We start from the raw sequence: 17029 nt of genomic DNA on the forward strand, positions 1-17029 counted from the left end.
TAGGAGGCTCACAAGCAGTCCTTTAGGAGGCGGGATTGGAGTTCAATGTAGAACTGACTGCAGGACCACTCTGCCTACTGCTGCATCCTCTGTGGCTTGTTGGGTGATGGCGTAGTGCACTGCAAAAGTAGGAACAGAAGACCACCTTGCTGCCCTGCAAATATCTTGGATCAGGACCTGGGCTATAAAGGCCCCCGTGGTCGCCTGGGCTCTTGTCGAGTGGGCTGTCAAAATAGGGGCTGGTACTTTTGCCAGCTCATAACAGGTCCTAATACCTGATGTAATCCACGATGAAATTGTCTGGGAGGAGACCGAATGGCCTTTCATTCTGTCCGTCACGGCCACAAAGAGCTGGGGGGGTGGTCTTCTGAAAAGGCTTCGTTCTCTCTATGTAGAAGGCCAAAGCTCTCCTAATGTTGAGTGAATGAGGGCTTCGCTCACGGTCGCTAGTATGCAGCTTAAGGAAGAAAACTGGGAGGAAAACGTCCTGATTAAAGTGAAACTGAGAGACTACCTTTGAGATGAACGCCGGGTGTGGTCGTAGATGAACCTTGTCCTTGAAAAACACCATGTAGAGAGGCTCCGAAGTCAAAGCCTTCAGCTCTAACACCATCCTAGCCAATGTAATGGCTACCAGGAAGGCCACTTTCCATGACAAGTACAAGAGGAAGCATGTCATCAATGGTTCAAACAGTGGTCTCATCAGTGCAGTCAATACCAAATTAAGGTCCCATTGAGAAACCGGCTGACAAGTTTGGGGAAACAATCAGTCGAGACCCACGAGAAAACAGCTCACTGTGTGCTTTGAGAAGACTGAATGGCCCTCCACCTATAGATGGAACACCGAGATTGCCGCTAGATGGACTTTCAGTGGGGATACAGTAAGCTCTTGATGCTTAAGGTGCAAGAGATAGTCCAGGATCAGCGGCATAGATGAAAACTCCGGGGAAACTCCTATCTGCTGGGACCAGAGGGAAAATAAATTCCACTTCACCTCATAGGTAGCTCTTGTGGAAGGTTTCCTACTATCCATTAGAATCTCCCAGACTTGTTCTGAACATTGCAACTCCTGCTGTTTTAGCCACGGAGCTTCCAAGCCATGAAATGAAGAGATTGTAAGTTCGGGTGACAAAGGCAATCCTGATCCTGGGTGATCAGATCTGGGAGCAATGGGAGACTGAAAGGGGTCTCTACGGTGAGCTCGAGCAACGTGGTGATCCAATGCTGGCGTGGCCACACTGGGGCAATCAGGATAAAATCATCGCCTTGTCTTTCTTCACTTTCAGATGGACCTTGTGTATCAACAGGATTGGTGAAAAGCATAATACAGGTAACCTAACCAGGGAATGAGGAAGGTGTCCACTATCGAGCCTCGACTGTGACCTTGGAACGAACAAAATTTCCTGAATTTCCTGTTGGACCTTGTCACAAACAGGTCTATTTGGGGAATTTCCCATCTCTGGAAGATGTTGTTCGCCACGTCTGGGAGTAGAGACCACTCGTGAGCCGCTATTGACCTGCTGAGGAAGTCCGCTAACACATTCTGAGACCCAGGAAGGTAGGACGCTTCTAAATAGATGTCGTGAGTTATACAGAAGAGCCACAGATCAAGGGCTTCTTGACACAGTGGAGAGGAGCATGCATCCCCGTTTGTTTATATAAAACATCGCAGTCGTGTTGTCTGTTTTTACTGCAATGCCCACCAGATGATCCTTGAAGGCTTGACACACTAACCAAACTGCTCTCAACTCTCTCATATTGATATGGGCCAATAGGCCCCTTTGAGACCACTGGCCCTGAGTTCTCATCTGGCCTACATGGGCTCCCCAACCCACGTCCGAGGCATCGGTTACTAGTGTCACGGTAGTGTCACAAGAAGGGGATTCCTGCACAGACTACTTCCCGGTCTAGCCACCAACTAAGTGACATTAACACTGACGTCAGGATCAACACCACCTTGTCTATACAATCCCAAGAGGGGCGGTAGACTGAAGCCAGCCAGGTCTGCAATGGCCTGAGATGCAGCTTGGCATACCAAACCACCCAAGTGCAGGCTGCCAGGTGTCCCAACAGTCTTAGACAGTTTCTGACCATGACCACATGGTGGTGGTTTCACTCGTCTGTGTTGGACAGGATATTGTGAAAACTAGAGCCTGGTAAGAATGCTCTGGACTTCCTTGAATCAAGAACCACCCCCTATGAATTCTATCCTCTCTGTGGGGGCGAGGACTTTTGGGTGTTGACCAATAGGCCTAAGCGAGTGAATGTTAACTTTATGAACGCTATGTCTGATTCTACCTGTTGTCTGGACTTCCCTTTGATCAGTCAGTCGTCCAGATACGGGAAGACCTGTATCCCCCGCTTCCTGAGGAAGGCAACCTCCACTGCCATGCATTTCATGAAAACCCTGGGAGTGGTCAAGAGGCCAAACAAGAGCACCGCGAATTGGTAATGGTGACTGCAGACCATGAATCTGAGAAAACGTCTGTGTCTCCGGGCTATCAACACATGGAAGTATGCATCCTTGAGGTCGAGGTTGGTATATCAATCTCCTGGATCCAGGGAAGGGATGATAAATGCCAGGGAGACCATGTGAAATCTCAGCTTCTTTATGAACTAGTTGCGGTTCCTTAGGTCTAGGATGGGCCTGAGACCACCCTTGGCTTTCAGAATTAGGAAATACCGAGAATAAAAACACTTTCCCCTTAACTCCATGGGAACTTCTTCCACTGCTCCCACTTCCAGAAGCTGCTGAATTTCTTGAATTAGAAGTTGCTCATAAGAAGGGTCCATGAAGAGGGATGGGGAATGGGGGGGGGGGCATAAGGGTGGGAGGGAGAGGAACTGGATAGAGTATCCCAGTTTTACCATATGTAGGACCCACCTGTCTGACGTAATTTGGGTTCACACATGGTCGAAATGGCATAAACAGTTCAAAAATAGTAGGGGTTAAGGATCCGAGCTCTGAACTGCTATGCCGTCCTCAGACGCACCCTCAAGTTTTGTTTTGGGCCTGGGGGATGCTTTGCTGGCCTCTTGTTTCTACTCAATGGGGACTGGTAGGGCCTCCTTCTATTATTATTATTGTTTCTTCCTCTCCTGTGATTGGAGTCCTGTCTCTGATGTGGCTGGTAAAACTTGGGGGAGAGGCTGTGGCCTGAAGTGTCCCCTCTGTATCGCCGGCATGTGTAGTCCCAGTAACTTAAGAGTAGCCCTGGAGTCTTTCAAACTGTGCAATTTTGCATTGGTTTGATCAGAAAACAGAGACTGGCCCTTAAAGGGTAGGTCCTGCACAGTTTGTTGGACCTCATGAGGAAGGCCCGATGTCTGCAACCAAGAGTTGTGATGTATAGATACCCCCGAGGCCACAGTCTGGGCCACTGCATCTGCTGCATCTAAGGCCCCCTATAACAACGCCTTTGCTGTCGTTTTGCCCTCCTCCATGAGGGCCACAAATTCCTTCTTAAAGCCGGCAGGAATAGACTCCATGAACTTTTGGATAGACCCGCAGGTATTAAAGGAGCGTCTGCTCAGGACAACCTGTTGGTTTGCCACCAGAAGCTGCAGGCCCCCGATGGAATACACCTTCTTGCAGAATAGGTCCATTTTCTTGGCCTCCTTGGTTCTAGGTGTGGGGCCTTGGCTGCCCTGCCTTTCCCTATCATTCGCAGCCACTACGACCAGGGAACCCAGGGAAGGGTGGGTGTACAGGTACTTGTAACCCTTAGATGGGACAAAGTACTTGCGCTCAGCCCTCTGTGCAGTTGGGGGAATGGAAGAAGGGGTTTGCCAAACTGATTTCATGTTCTTATCAACAGTTTTTATTAATTGCAAGGCCACCCTCGATGGCCCCAATGGGGACAATATATCCATCGTATGGTCTGATTCCCCTTCGGCAACCTCCTCAACTTGGATTTCCAGGCTCTGTGCAATGCGACACCTCATCCAGCTCCCTGGAGGGAGGAGTGGTTGGCACCAGACTCAACGTACCCCTTCCCAAGACCAGAGTCGACGGTTCCATGGTTCTGGAAGTAGTGCTTGAGTGGCCCGGCGTGGGTCTCACTGCACTATCTCCCTTGAGCCCCACAGATTTTGGGGTGGGCGAGTGACCCGTCCGATTTCTTGTGCTTCTTCCTGGGAACCGGTGAATGTGAGCAGTGCTGAGCACTTTCCACTCTCGGTACCAGCGACTCCTTATGGTGCCGAGGGTCTCGAATACCTGAGTCCTTCCTCGGCATCGGGTCATGGACAGAGGTTGGGGCACTTCTGGCCAATGCACTGGGCGCTGGATCCAAAGAATTCAGAGATGGTCAAAGAGCTGCCTCCATCAGGAGGAACTTCAACCTCTGGCTCCTCTCCTTCTGGGTGCGAGGACGGAATCCCTTGCAGATCTTGCACCGGTCTTTCTGGTGAGCCTCCCGAGACACTTGAGGCACATGGAGTGCGGGTCACTCCTTGGCATGTGTTTCTTGCACTCCACGTATGGTTTGAATCCAGGGGATTGAGTCATGCCCCGGCCCCTGGACTATCACACTCTTCCCTGCTAACTATTAACTCTAACAAACTATTACAGATACAAAGCAAACGAGCACTGGGAGAAAAGACTCTTGCTGAGTCTATGAATGTCCATATGCTGCATACACCCGCTTATGCTTATGACCAATCTGTAGAGAAGATAATTGACAACTGAGACATAACATGAATCTTCCCCCATTATGGAGTTTATAGAGGCCTGTGGTTAAATAAACCAGACTTTTAGCCAGTCAGACATGAAATCAAATTAGAGAATGAGTTCACTTTGAAGAGACAGAACTAGACTTTAAACAAATAAAGCAGAACGTAATTCACTTCTAATGGGACATTTTCCTAAAGCCACACTAATCATAATCCCAACAAGGTAATTTGGTTACTTTGTGCATTTACTGCAAGTCATTGTTCATTATGCAATTAAGCTCCATACATGTGACAAACTTGCCCCATACACACAAAATGAGCAAATACATTTTAAATAATTATTTATGATTCACTCTCCAGAGCATCTCTGCCATAATAATAATATCTCATGGCTAGAAAGTACCTTTTGCCCTGAAGGATCCAAAATATTTTATATACTACAGTACATATGTTCACAAAGACCACCACTGAAATCTCTGGGGTGACATGCGCCAGCATTTTTCACAGAGCACCGCAATACTATACATGATAGTTGAAGACAGGGTTGAAAAATAATATATCTTGTTGAAACTGCAAGAGGAATGTAGGTGAAAAGAAGGTAATGACTCAAATTTGGAAGTCGGCTAAACCTGAGATAACAGGTCATATTCGTGGTGAAAATGGCATGAGATCTTTAAGGTGGTTAGGACCTTGGTTTTGCATCTGAATTTTGAAACAGTGTTCTTCATCAGCACAGCAGACCTAGCTAGAGCACTGAGTCATAGGGAGAAACACCACCTACTGAATCGCCAATGTTATTTCCAGCAACACTTGTGTTTTCTTTAAAGATCTACCATCCAAGACCTCATGCAGTTCATCCCTGCCTGGCATGTGAGATCTGATGAATTACAGCCCAAGGTAAGGTGGCTGCAGGTTATGTGTAAGACAAAAAGAGGAAAGGAGTTAATAATTTAACACACAGAAGCATTTTTCCATTCGTCACTTAAAGTGCAGTTCTCTGAAAAATGGCTCGAAAAATGGCAATGTGATGCTTCATATGTATTACCTCTCAGTGGTTGATTTACAGAGTAAATCTACTTAGACGACAGGTTTAAAAAGGTGGTTTTGTTTACTGAGAGTCTGGCATCTGAGAGTCAAGCTGGTTTCTTCCTGGCTCATATATCACCAGCTATAAAGATTCTCCGTTTGAAATGTAGTTAATTTTTCTGTTGATGATGAATAAGCCAGAATGGAATGTAGCGCACTCTCTCATAGGTGCATTGTTTTTGCAGAGCTAACAGGAGTAAAAAGTAATGAAAACATATTATAGATGCTAAAGTAAGTTGACATGACCAAATACATATCAGGAACAAATCTGATGAGTAAATAGGTAGCTTTTTACATGGATCCATATTCTGTGGTCCTTAATCAAGAATATTCCCATCAATGTGCCCATCTGATCCTAAAAGTGATTCCTCACTCACTGCTCTGTGTGATTTTTTTAATATTATTCACAACAACAAAAAAGGCTGGAGTAATGGATGGAAGGCAGAGCTGGCGTATGTATGATGCAGATAGCAATTATTTTTCTTGTGCAAATGTTATGGTTCTGCTGTGAGAATGTGACAAAATGAACAATCTCCAAACCGTACCTGTAACGGGCTCAGCCATTTCCAGAAAAAAGGGATGTTTCCAAATACCAGTGTTTTATACTGTGTTCAATGCCTGACCCACACAGCTCCCACCACACCATGTGTGACTCCATTTTTGTTCTTATTATTTGATCTAAACACATCCAAAGCACCCAGCATGCACCCCCAGAACACTTACAAAACTCACTGTGTTCAACACATCCTTAGTATACAAAAAACAGCGTGGTTATCTGAACCAGCATCATAGCTCCACCAATCTACTAGTCTCCAGTTTAGAGCATTCCAAAGATTAATAGGAAAACATCAAAACATCAAGAATTCTCACTTTCCCTCAAGGGCCCAGAAATGACCTGACCTGAATGCAACAAAAGACCCATAAAAATTCACCTCTGTTTGGAAATGGTGAGTCTGCCCATAGTATTTACAGTTCTGGCATAAAGGGACCTGTTTGTTTCCATGTTATCACCTTCCACCCACAGAAGCATAAAAAAAAAAGATTCTGTTGGTGACAGGAATCAACAAAACTTTCATTTCTTCCCGCAATGGCAGAGCAGTTCCTGGGAGACCAGGGCAATTTGGAACAATAACTAAAGGTGGAAAAATGTCAAATATCTTTAAACACAAGGGGCTTTATTCAGATTAAAATATGTATGGTAGGACCATATGGGATAGGTGTGTTCCGTATCTGGCTGCACACAGTGGCTACAGAGTAAATGCAATAAGTAAGGCCAAAGGGAGAGAGGAAAAAGGCTCCACAGTAAGGAGTTTTGGTGCTGCTTGTTTCCTACAGTCTTAAACCTTAATCAGGATCTGGTTCCTCTCTTTACTTCCAGTCGAGGTGCTCTATTTGCGAAGGTGCATGAATGCTGGTAGAGTAACCCTGCCCTCAGCCCCATATGCAGCTCCATCAGGAAAGCAATACAACAACCTCTCTTCTTCTTGATCCCTGTAGTTGGGGGCTGGAGAATCTCCCAGTCCCCAATCACTAGCCAGAGGAAGTTGAGGATCTCCTGCCCCTAATCAACTAAGTCAGAGTGAGATTCTCCATCTATGTCGGCAGGAAGAACCCCTACTGAAAGGGGACTTGCCCCACTTTCCCTTCTAGCACCATTTCAGTTTGTGTGTATGGTTCAGTGGCGTTGTGGTAATTTAGTAAGGAATTCTGATATTGTGATGATGAATGCCTATAAATCAATAGATCAGCTTTAGTAAATATAATTTCCTTGGTCAGGCATTTTGATCATGTCTGTCATTACCAGGACACTGAAGAAGATATTATTTTGATTATTTTGATTTTATTTTTATTGGTTTTTGGTGACAAAATAAAATAAATCAAACCTTTTGTTTTATTTTCCAGAGTTATCCAGATATCAGTGATTGAGGTATAAAAAGCAACTTATCAGGTGATATTTGTTCTCTATGTGTGAGTGAGTGCTGCCATCTACCACTATCTAAGGGAAATGCAAGAGAACAAGCAAATTCTATAATTCAGAGGAAAGTAAGGCATCCTAACAACTAACTGGGAGCTTACCTAATCAGTCTACATATGCAGGGCAGAACAAATATGCTAGGCAGAGATACTGAAAACAGAGATGATGCTACGGTACCTGGAGGAGCAATTCTTTCTCAACCACTTCTTCTGTCTTACTGATGAGCCGTTTCTGCAGCGTGTGTATCTTCTGTATCAATTCATAGGTACTTGGGTCACTGGCCTATTCAAGAAGAACATTATTCTTTAAAGTAGATCAGTACAACCTATACCTAGCAGTCTATGCCTCTTGCTTATAATCGGATATTTCTGTGTCCTTACTGTGTATCCCATAAAACTGAATGAAATCTGAACGTCTGGGTTCCTCTTTTACCCCAGTAGCAGCATGACTTGGTTGAAAAGCACAGGCATACAAGCAATCCTTCTGAAGGTCAGGCCCTCAGTATGGGAGATCTGCCATGGGAGGCTGACGTTTATGACCCCCAACCTGGAGAGTCCCTTTCAAAACAAACTTTGTGATGGGGCATCCCAGCAGCTAAATCCAAAATGGCAAGGCTGAGATATCTGCACATGCAGCTTGTCCAGGGGAGGGAGAAGAGGAGATTAGTACTTCGTTTTTTAGCAGAAGCCTTGAGTGACATATGTGGAGCAGCACAGGCATTCAGGAACCGTGCTGATGGATGCATATAAGAACCCAGACAAAGAGGAGTTCCAGAGGGGAGCTAGATCCTGTCCTCTTGAACCAGAGGGAGGGACACTGAAACATTGTCTTTTGGGAGTGGCGGAGTTGATTCTGGAGGACCGTCCCCCTACATAAATATTCTGAGTCTTTAAAGCTCCCCTATTTATGGCATCTCATTTTTAAACTGAATCGAGTGCTTATAAAGGGAGCAGAGTGTAGCCACTATACTGGGAGTTCTCTAGCCATTGAATGTGTGCAGCACAGGGAAAAGCAGAACAAGCTTTGTCCACATTTTTCCCTTCTTGCACTCACATGCCTCAGCCCCGTTTATCCCTTGCACTCATGTGTCTTTATCCTCCTTGCACTCATGTGTCTCTGCCCAGATGCATCCCTGCCGTGGGCATGCATGCAACACCATGCTCTGAGTGTTCCTAGCCTCTGTTTGCCAGAAGCTGGGAGTGGACGACAGGGGATGGATCACTTGATGATTGCCTGTTCTGTTCATTCCCTCTGAAGCACCTGGCATTGGCCACTGTCAGAAGACAGGATGTTTGGCTAGATGGACCATTGGTCTCACTCACTCAGTATGGCCATTCTTATGTTCAGTTTTTTAAGGAATAATAAAGGGAGTTCAGGCCCCTGGATCCATTCAGTCCCTGACGGTCCTTCTTAGGACACTGCCAAACATGCTGCAAATTCATGACAACTGTAGTGGTATCATTTGTCACAGGGATGTTTGTTCATAAGGAATTGGATTGAGACCCCATCAAAATCATTTCATATGGTTACTATCTGCTGGCCTTTCAGTGTTCCAGATCCAAACCAGTGACCTAGAATTGAAAGGCTTCATCTCCCATTATCAGTCCCCTGATGCATCCAGTCTCCTACCATCTGATTTTTTGAATGGCCTGATTTCCCATTTTTATCTGGAACTACTGGAGATTGTGCTTAGATCTCCTCAGCGCACTTCAGCATCCTTTTTTTTATCTCCTTTCCATGAGGAAAGGTCAGCACACTGTGCAGCTTTAAACTCAGCTCTGAAAGATCAGAAATTAACTATCATATTAGCTGGCACAGCCAAAACCTTCAAATGCGCTTCTTCGGGGGTTAGCGTGTTATCGCTCATTTACGAGGGCAGCTAAGCAACCCTGGGCATCAGATCGGAGATCGGGCATGTGCAAAAGAGATCTCAGCTGGCTCTGACTTAGTCTAAGAAATACCCAATGGTGTCAATTGATGCTCATATATTTGGTTTATGCTTAACAGGTTGGGGGTTTTTTGTCTTCATTTCGCAGGGTTGGATATTGGGAAAATTTAGACTCGCTGCTCACATAACAATTTACATTGTGCTACCCACAATGGTTTGCACTGGAAACTCACCATTATATAGTTGGCTGCCTGTTCTTCTCCATACCAATCACTTACTTCTCTGACCTCATATCCACCCACTCCCTGTCCGTCTGTTGCATCCCCTCCTCTCATCCTAGCCCCTCTAATTTCTGTCCCACACAACTTTCCATACTGAGTGAAGGGAGGGTCACACCTTCACTGGACCCATCTCTCTGTTCATCCCTGCTAATGAGTCATTTTCCTTCAAATCTGAACTCAAGACCTCCCTATCCTCTTTAGCAAAGCCATTTGCAATTGTACATTAAGGAAGCAACACAAAAATAACACTGATTGCATTGTGTGAAGAAGCCATTCAGCAGTTAACCACCATTGGGACTATGGAAATTTCCGTCTGTCTGCCCCTCTAAATGCCAATTTGCATAACATTAAACAAAATACGCTTTGTGCTATGCTATTGATTTGGAAATAGGGCATTTTTGGTGCTCGTGATAATGTTATGCTAAAATGCTACCTCCAATTTTCTCCATCTGTGAACATTCATAGGGTTCTCCAGCTCCTCCTCTAAGGCTCTGCATCGAGTTCGTTCCTTCAGTAGCTCCTTCTGCATGTGATAAACCTCCTGCCTTAAGTTCAGGACAAAAAGAAACAAAAAACCCATGACCTTTCACAAAGAAACCAAACATCAGCATTAGCATTAACTCTTCATTTTCTTACACGCAGGATCATTAGCAATGGAAGAGACTCATGTGTTAACCAATCATCCTCCCCATTCCACTGCATGGTTGTTCCCCACAATATATTTTCTATTGCTTCATCTAGTCTTAATGATTCAAGGGCAGGCTTTTCACCACTTCCCACTATTTCTCAATTTAACAGATTTCAATGCCTGGAATTTTTCTAGATATTTCATAGATTTACAGCTAGACAGGATAATTGGATCCTCTAGTCTGACTTCCTGCTTACCATAGGCCATAGAATTTTACCCAGTTACCCCTGCACTGAGCCCAATAACTTGATTCTGGGCAGGTCTACACTGCCAGCAAAATTTGGCAGCAGTCGACAGGAGTTACGCAAGCTACACAGAGTAGCTTGCGTAACTCCCGTCGACTTCATAACTTCCCTTTAGCACGTCGTCTCCACTGCGCTGCACTGACGGGAAATGTGCACTACGCTTTTTGGGAAGTGGTTTTATTAGATCGACTTCTGGATCGATTGAGCATGTCTTCACTGCCATTCAATTGAACGAGAAAAACCAATCTGACAGCAGCAAATTTGCCGCCGTCAGTGTGTACCATAGCCTCTGACTTAAGCATTTCATCCCATAGGGATCACACATGGTCCACAGTATTCATCAAAGGCCACACTTCAGACTGTTCTGAGGAAGGAAATATGAGATGGGGCATCTAAGTCCAGTTAAGAAAACAGATAATTATGGTCCAGCCTAGTGGTCACTACACTGCAGGAAACCCAAGTTTGGTTCTTAGTCAGAGTCTCTCACTATGTGTCCTTGAAGGGCTCAGAACATACTGACACTGTGACACACATACACACTGTAAACTGAACATGTCGCTGATACTCCCAACACACAGGATTCTGGAAGTACAGAGGGCAGCTGTAAGCAGGCCAGGCAATTTGTTACCCCAATACCTAGCTGCCTGTGGTGTAGAGATCAAGTCACTCAGCACTAGTTTCAAACTGCATTCTAACCCAGCAGCTTGTGAGCTGCAGTGAAGTAGAGGATAAAGGTCTGGAGGGCCTGTATAGTGGGCATATTATTATTACCCATCCGCTTCTATCACATGCAATAGTAAAGCCTCCTTGACTTAAATATCTACATTGAAAATTAATCATATAATTTTTCCTTATTACAAAGGCACAGTTGTAGCCTTTACTGTGTGATTCCCATGTCACCAAACAGTTTAATACACAACTGTCTGGATGGATTTACTGCAGCTGGCATAGGGAGATGTAAAAGACAGTTACTTACCCATATTTTAACTTTTGTCCTTTGAGATGTGTTGCATGCGTGCACAAGAGGAGCAGACGTGCACTCACTCAAAGAAGAATTTACACCTCCCCGTTCTAACCTCACCCACATGCTCCAGAAGTCATTCACCACTAACCAGTGGCTGATTTAATATTCACTAAGCACCCCCTAGGAACTTTGGCAATCAAGGCTGTTGTGTGTACATGCTGAATCAGTACATTCTCCAGTAGCCCTGCCCATACTATGTCCATGGCCACATCCATCGCAGGGCTGGGCCCCTGCAACTCTCCGCCACCCAGCAAAGGGGAGATAATGGCTGCCTTGCCTTCCCACCTTGCACTCCGCCAGTGAATTTCCACCTCTGAAGCTTCAAAATCCTAGGCTAAATTTGGTTGCCTGTTTGGAAAATCCTGATGCTGCAAGGTTCTCATCTCCTGAGTATAGGTTTGGATGGTGTGGGGGGAAAGGAAAAAGGCATCGCCTATTGTCAAGTCAAGAAAGCTTATAGCAGAAGTGGGTTAAATCTAATTAGGACTCCTTCAGCTGGCAGTTTCAGTAACAGTTTGGGAGTTCATTAAAGTGTGGACTTGCTGCTGTGGTTAGCAAGAATTGATTCAACCATAATGGAAGGCATCACACCATATGTCAACAGATTCCTTACTTTTCAGTACAGGAACAGGCTTCTAGTCCAATGCATTTGGGCAGCAGACTCTAACCCCACCTTTATTTGCAGTCAGTAAATGTGAGCCACCACTGTTAATATTCTGGGCCTGGTTCTCCAAAACTAGTATAACTTGACTAGTCATAAAATCCCAGAATCATAGAAGATGAGGGTTGGGAGGGACCTCAGGAGGTCATCTAGTCCAACCCCTGCTCAAAGCAGGACCAACCCCAACTAAATCATCCCAGCCAGGGCTTTGTCAAGCCAGGCCTTTAAACCTCTAAGGATGGAGATTCCACCACCTCCCTAGGTAACCCATTCCAGTGCTTCACCACCCTCCTAGGGAAAAGGTTTTTCCTAATATCCAACCTAGACCTCTCCCACTGCAACTTTGAGACCATTGATCCTTGTTCTGTCATCTACTACCATTGAGAACAGCCTAGCTACATCCTCCCTGGAACCCCATTTCAGGTAGTTGAAGGCTGCTATCAAATCCCCCCGCTCCCCACCGCAGACTAAACAAGCCCAGTTCCCTCAGCCTCTCCTCGTAAGCCATGTTCTCCAGCCACGTAATCATTTTTGTTGCCCTCCACTGGGCTCTCTCCAATTTGTCCACATCCTTTCTGTAGTGGTGGGCCCAAAATTGGACACAATACTCCAAATACCAGTGACAAACAGAGGGGAATAATCACTTCCCTCGATCTGCTGGCAATGCTCCCACTAATGCAGCTCAATATGCCATTAGCCTTCTTGGCAAAAAGGGCACACTGCTGACTCATATCCAGCTTCTCATCCACTATAACCCCAGGTCCATTTCTGCAGAACTGCTGCCTAGCCAGTCAGTCCCCAGTCTGTAGCAGTGCATGGGATTCTTCCATCCTAAGTGGTGTACTCTGCACTTGTCCTTGTTGAACCTCATCAGATTTCTTTTGGCCCAATCCTCCAATTTGTCTAGGTCACTCTGTATCCTATCTCTGCCCTCCAGCATATCTACCACTCCCTCCAGCTTAGTGTCATCCGCAAACTTGCTGAGGGTGCAATCCAACCCATCCTCCAGATCATTAATGAATATGTTGAACAAAACTGGCCTCAGGACTGGTAAATGGGCCAGCATCTCAGCTGGGGTAAATCAGCATAGCCCCATAGAAATCAATGAAGTTAGGCTTTATTTCCCCAGCTAAGGATCTCACCCAAAGGGATTATTGTAAAATTAATGTGAATGAGGGCAGTACCACACCCTCCATCTCCAGGCTTAGGGACATGGTTACCTGCTGGAAACAAAGCTCTGTTTCTTTAACAAGTTCCTCAGTCATTGTACAGCAAATGGCCATGTTTTCCCAACAGGAGAGAATATGCCTCAAGTACCATAAGGTTAAAAAAAAGAAGGAAAACATTAAGTCAAAGTAGGAGAAGATAAATCAGGCTGGGGCTATAAAACTGTGCTTTTAAAGAAACAGCTTCCAATGAAAATTTAACTAAATCTTTCTCACCGATCAGACCTACATATAAATCTAGAAGGACAGGACACCGAAAACATATGGGGGTTTGTTATAAATATGTCAAATGTTCTCCTTTCTCTGTGGATTGCCTAATAAAAAGCAGTTCCACTAATGTGGGCCCTGGACACCACTAAGTAGCTCACTGAACTGTGAACAGCTTTTCTCCTGCTATCTGTCAAGCTTGTAATGTCACCAGTAACTCACAAGTCCAAGGTGAATTTTGGATATGGATTCTTTTGGGTCCAGGCATCTTTTTTTTTTTCTTTTTTTTTTTGCTTCTTCCTCCATATTTCTTCTAATTACTGATTGATTGGTTCTTGAATGTAAACTAGTCAGTGTTTGAGGTCAGATAAAGCAAACCCCTCCTTCAGAGTACCTTGTTTGTCACTACAAATCTTTACCATGTGTGAAAACAAGCTTTCTCGTGTGTCTCAAATGCAATGTCAAGGCTGCAGCCACTAGTGAAATTTATTCATTCTGCCTTTCTACCTGAGTTCCTCCACATTAGCCACGCTCTTGCCAAGTATTCCCTTCTCCCGCCGAAGTTTCTTGATCTCCAGCTTGAGGAGTCGGATGTCTTCCATTCTCTGCCGGTACTGAGTCTCCCCCTTGTTTAGAATGGACTGCTGGATTTTGATCTTTTCATAAAGCAGAGCCAACTCATCATTGCGCCGAACAAGCTGTGACCCCAGGATGTCTCTCTCGCTGATAACCTAGGCGCACAGAACAAGGCAAGATATTAAGTTGTAAATTGTCAGACTTAAAACACCAGGGCCAATTTCTTCATCAGTCAAGAGCACTTCCATCAAAATGTATTTCATTATCTATCAATGAAAGCTTGTCAAGGATCTATATCTCCCCCCAGTGTAAGATCAGACCCCTGGGTGATGTAAATTCAAGTCATTCAGTTGACATCAATACAGTAACAGGTTGATTTCTATACCCCAATTTACCCCAGCTGAGGATCTGTTCCATAAAAAGGGGGTGGGAGGAAGAAAGGGAACAAAGGATTGTTTCTGCAGGTTGGAATGCCAGTTAAGGAGAAGCTCCTTCTCAATTAGGTGTTCTTACCTGGTCTAATTCCTTCTTCTGCCTCAGCCTCTCGGCATCAGCCTCAGCAATAATTTTCAGGAGTTTTCTCTCTTCTGCCTCCTGTTTTTCAATAAAGTGTTTGGTCTCCAGGGCTTGTTGTTTCATCTTAAGCAGCTCAGCCTGACGGAAGCAAAGAATACAGGTAAACTGTACTTAGTAACAACTTCCCCTACATAATCCTGGGAATTTAGGATTAGGGTTTAGAGATAGCCTTGTATTTTCATTTAGTTTCCTGTATTGTGCACATGTTGCTAGTTCTCAAGAGCAAATAAGAAATACAAGCTAACACACAAAAAGTCATAAAGAAAGAGTGTAAACAGCATGTCAGACATTTTTGTATTGAATGTTATACATTGGAGAAATTTGGAAGGATTTTGCTATATTTATGGTAAAGTCTTGATCTGTATTTCAGGGGCACTTCATATAATGCAAATAAAGGAAAAATGTGTAGGATGGCAGGGGTTAGGTGTCTAGCTGCTGTTCTGCTGTTACAACACAGCAGACTTGGATTCAAAACTAGCTTAGGTTGCAAGTAAACACGAGTTTGAGGATCTCATCCTAGTGCCTAAAGGAATTGAATCCATCTTGTAAAACCTGATACAATTCAGAAGAGTTGTGCACATTAGATATGAAGAGGGACAAGAGTGGAATGACAAGGGTTGCCACAGGTCAGGATTAAGGCTCCTGGGCAAAAGTGTGTGGCAGCCAGGCATGGAATGGCAGAAGGCTCTGAAAGGCAAAATAAAGGTGCTTTAGCAGAGTTGGGAGGGGGGGAGAAGACTGGAACAGCAGGGGTTGCCACTGATCAGGAGTGATACGTCACTGCAAAGCTGTGTGGAGACAGCTTGCAAACCACCTACCTGTGCTACAGCTGGGACTTGACCAACGTCTATATCTTATTGTCACAAGCACTAAAATTCAACACACTTATTCAGAGAAAGAGTAATAAGGTCTTGCTGGATTATTGAAGAGGTGTCTAGCACTGTTAGGCAATTAGCCATAGTCAAAATGGTGCTACCTTAATGAGGGCTGTTTGTACAGGTTCAAAACTCTTAAGCCTGGACACAAAGAAAAGAAATGCTTTAGCTAGGATCTGATCCCAAAGTAACTCTTAAGAAAGAGCATCATCCAAAAGGAAGGGAATCAGAACGTGATGAAGGATGTGCCTGAAACAGCAATAATTTAAGACAACAGAAACAACAATTTCATCATCATAATAAAGGATCTTGTTCCACTCTGTTTTCTTTAATAAAACTTTTACTTTCCCATATCTGCAACATTCACATCTCTCATACTCAGTGTTGGATGCTGATCAGAATCCATCAGCAGAACACAAACGTAAGCCACTTTACATTAAAATGCAATCAACAGTGTGTAAAAGCTGTCTACAAATGTAAAATTGCTCATGCATTTGGCAATGCTGTATAATATTTTTTTAATATATCAAAATTCAGCGTTCTCCTTATGTCACAGAAAATACAAGTTGTAAACAAGATGTGGCATTAGATATTGGCAGCAAATGCTTACATAAACAAATCCCCTCTGTGAAATGCATTAAGTACATATAAATCTGGGCTGGCAGGTACAATAAAGAATCTAACCACTGCTAGTCACTCAATGGCCCTACAAACTCAAGCAGAAGTCTGATGGAATTAGTGGTTTCAATAGCTACAGTATTGGGATCTTATGTACATAAGGTAAGAGAAACAAGACAAGGTTATGTTATATGCAGATAAAGGGCCAGATCCTCAACTGGTGTAAATCAGTGCTGCTCCTCTGAAGCCAGCTAAGGATCTGGCCCAGAGAGTTATTAGGAACAGGAGAACCCATTTTGAAAAAAAATTGAGAATCCCTTTGAACCTTTGCCAACATCTAGAACCAAATTCAAACCAGAGTGTTATTTAGATGAAATGTTCAGGAAAGGGGCCCTTTTAACATTCAATCTCCAGCTAGGACTGGAACCA

The 17029-nt window shown here is 44.4% G+C and overlaps 1 protein-coding gene across 1 annotated transcript in view; it reads right to left on the reverse strand.

Moving 5' to 3' along the window:
* Positions 1-17029, reverse strand: part of CFAP58 (cilia and flagella associated protein 58) — an 81578-nt gene that overhangs the window by 31597 nt on the left and 32952 nt on the right. The window contains exons 12-15 of the mRNA XM_067537095.1: positions 15045-15185; positions 14463-14686; positions 10338-10449; positions 7913-8017 (exon numbers count right to left, since the gene is read on the reverse strand). Coding sequence (XP_067393196.1) covers positions 7913-8017; positions 10338-10449; positions 14463-14686; positions 15045-15185 — 582 coding nt within the window. The remainder of the gene's footprint in view (positions 1-7912; positions 8018-10337; positions 10450-14462; positions 14687-15044; positions 15186-17029) is intronic.

This window comes from Emydura macquarii, unplaced genomic scaffold (genome assembly GCF_026122565.2).
Source record: "Emydura macquarii macquarii isolate MOO-44397 ecotype Brisbane River unplaced genomic scaffold, CSIRO-AGI_Emac_v2 contig_3692, whole genome shotgun sequence".
In the NCBI taxonomy this organism is placed as follows: Eukaryota; Metazoa; Chordata; order Testudines; family Chelidae; genus Emydura; species Emydura macquarii.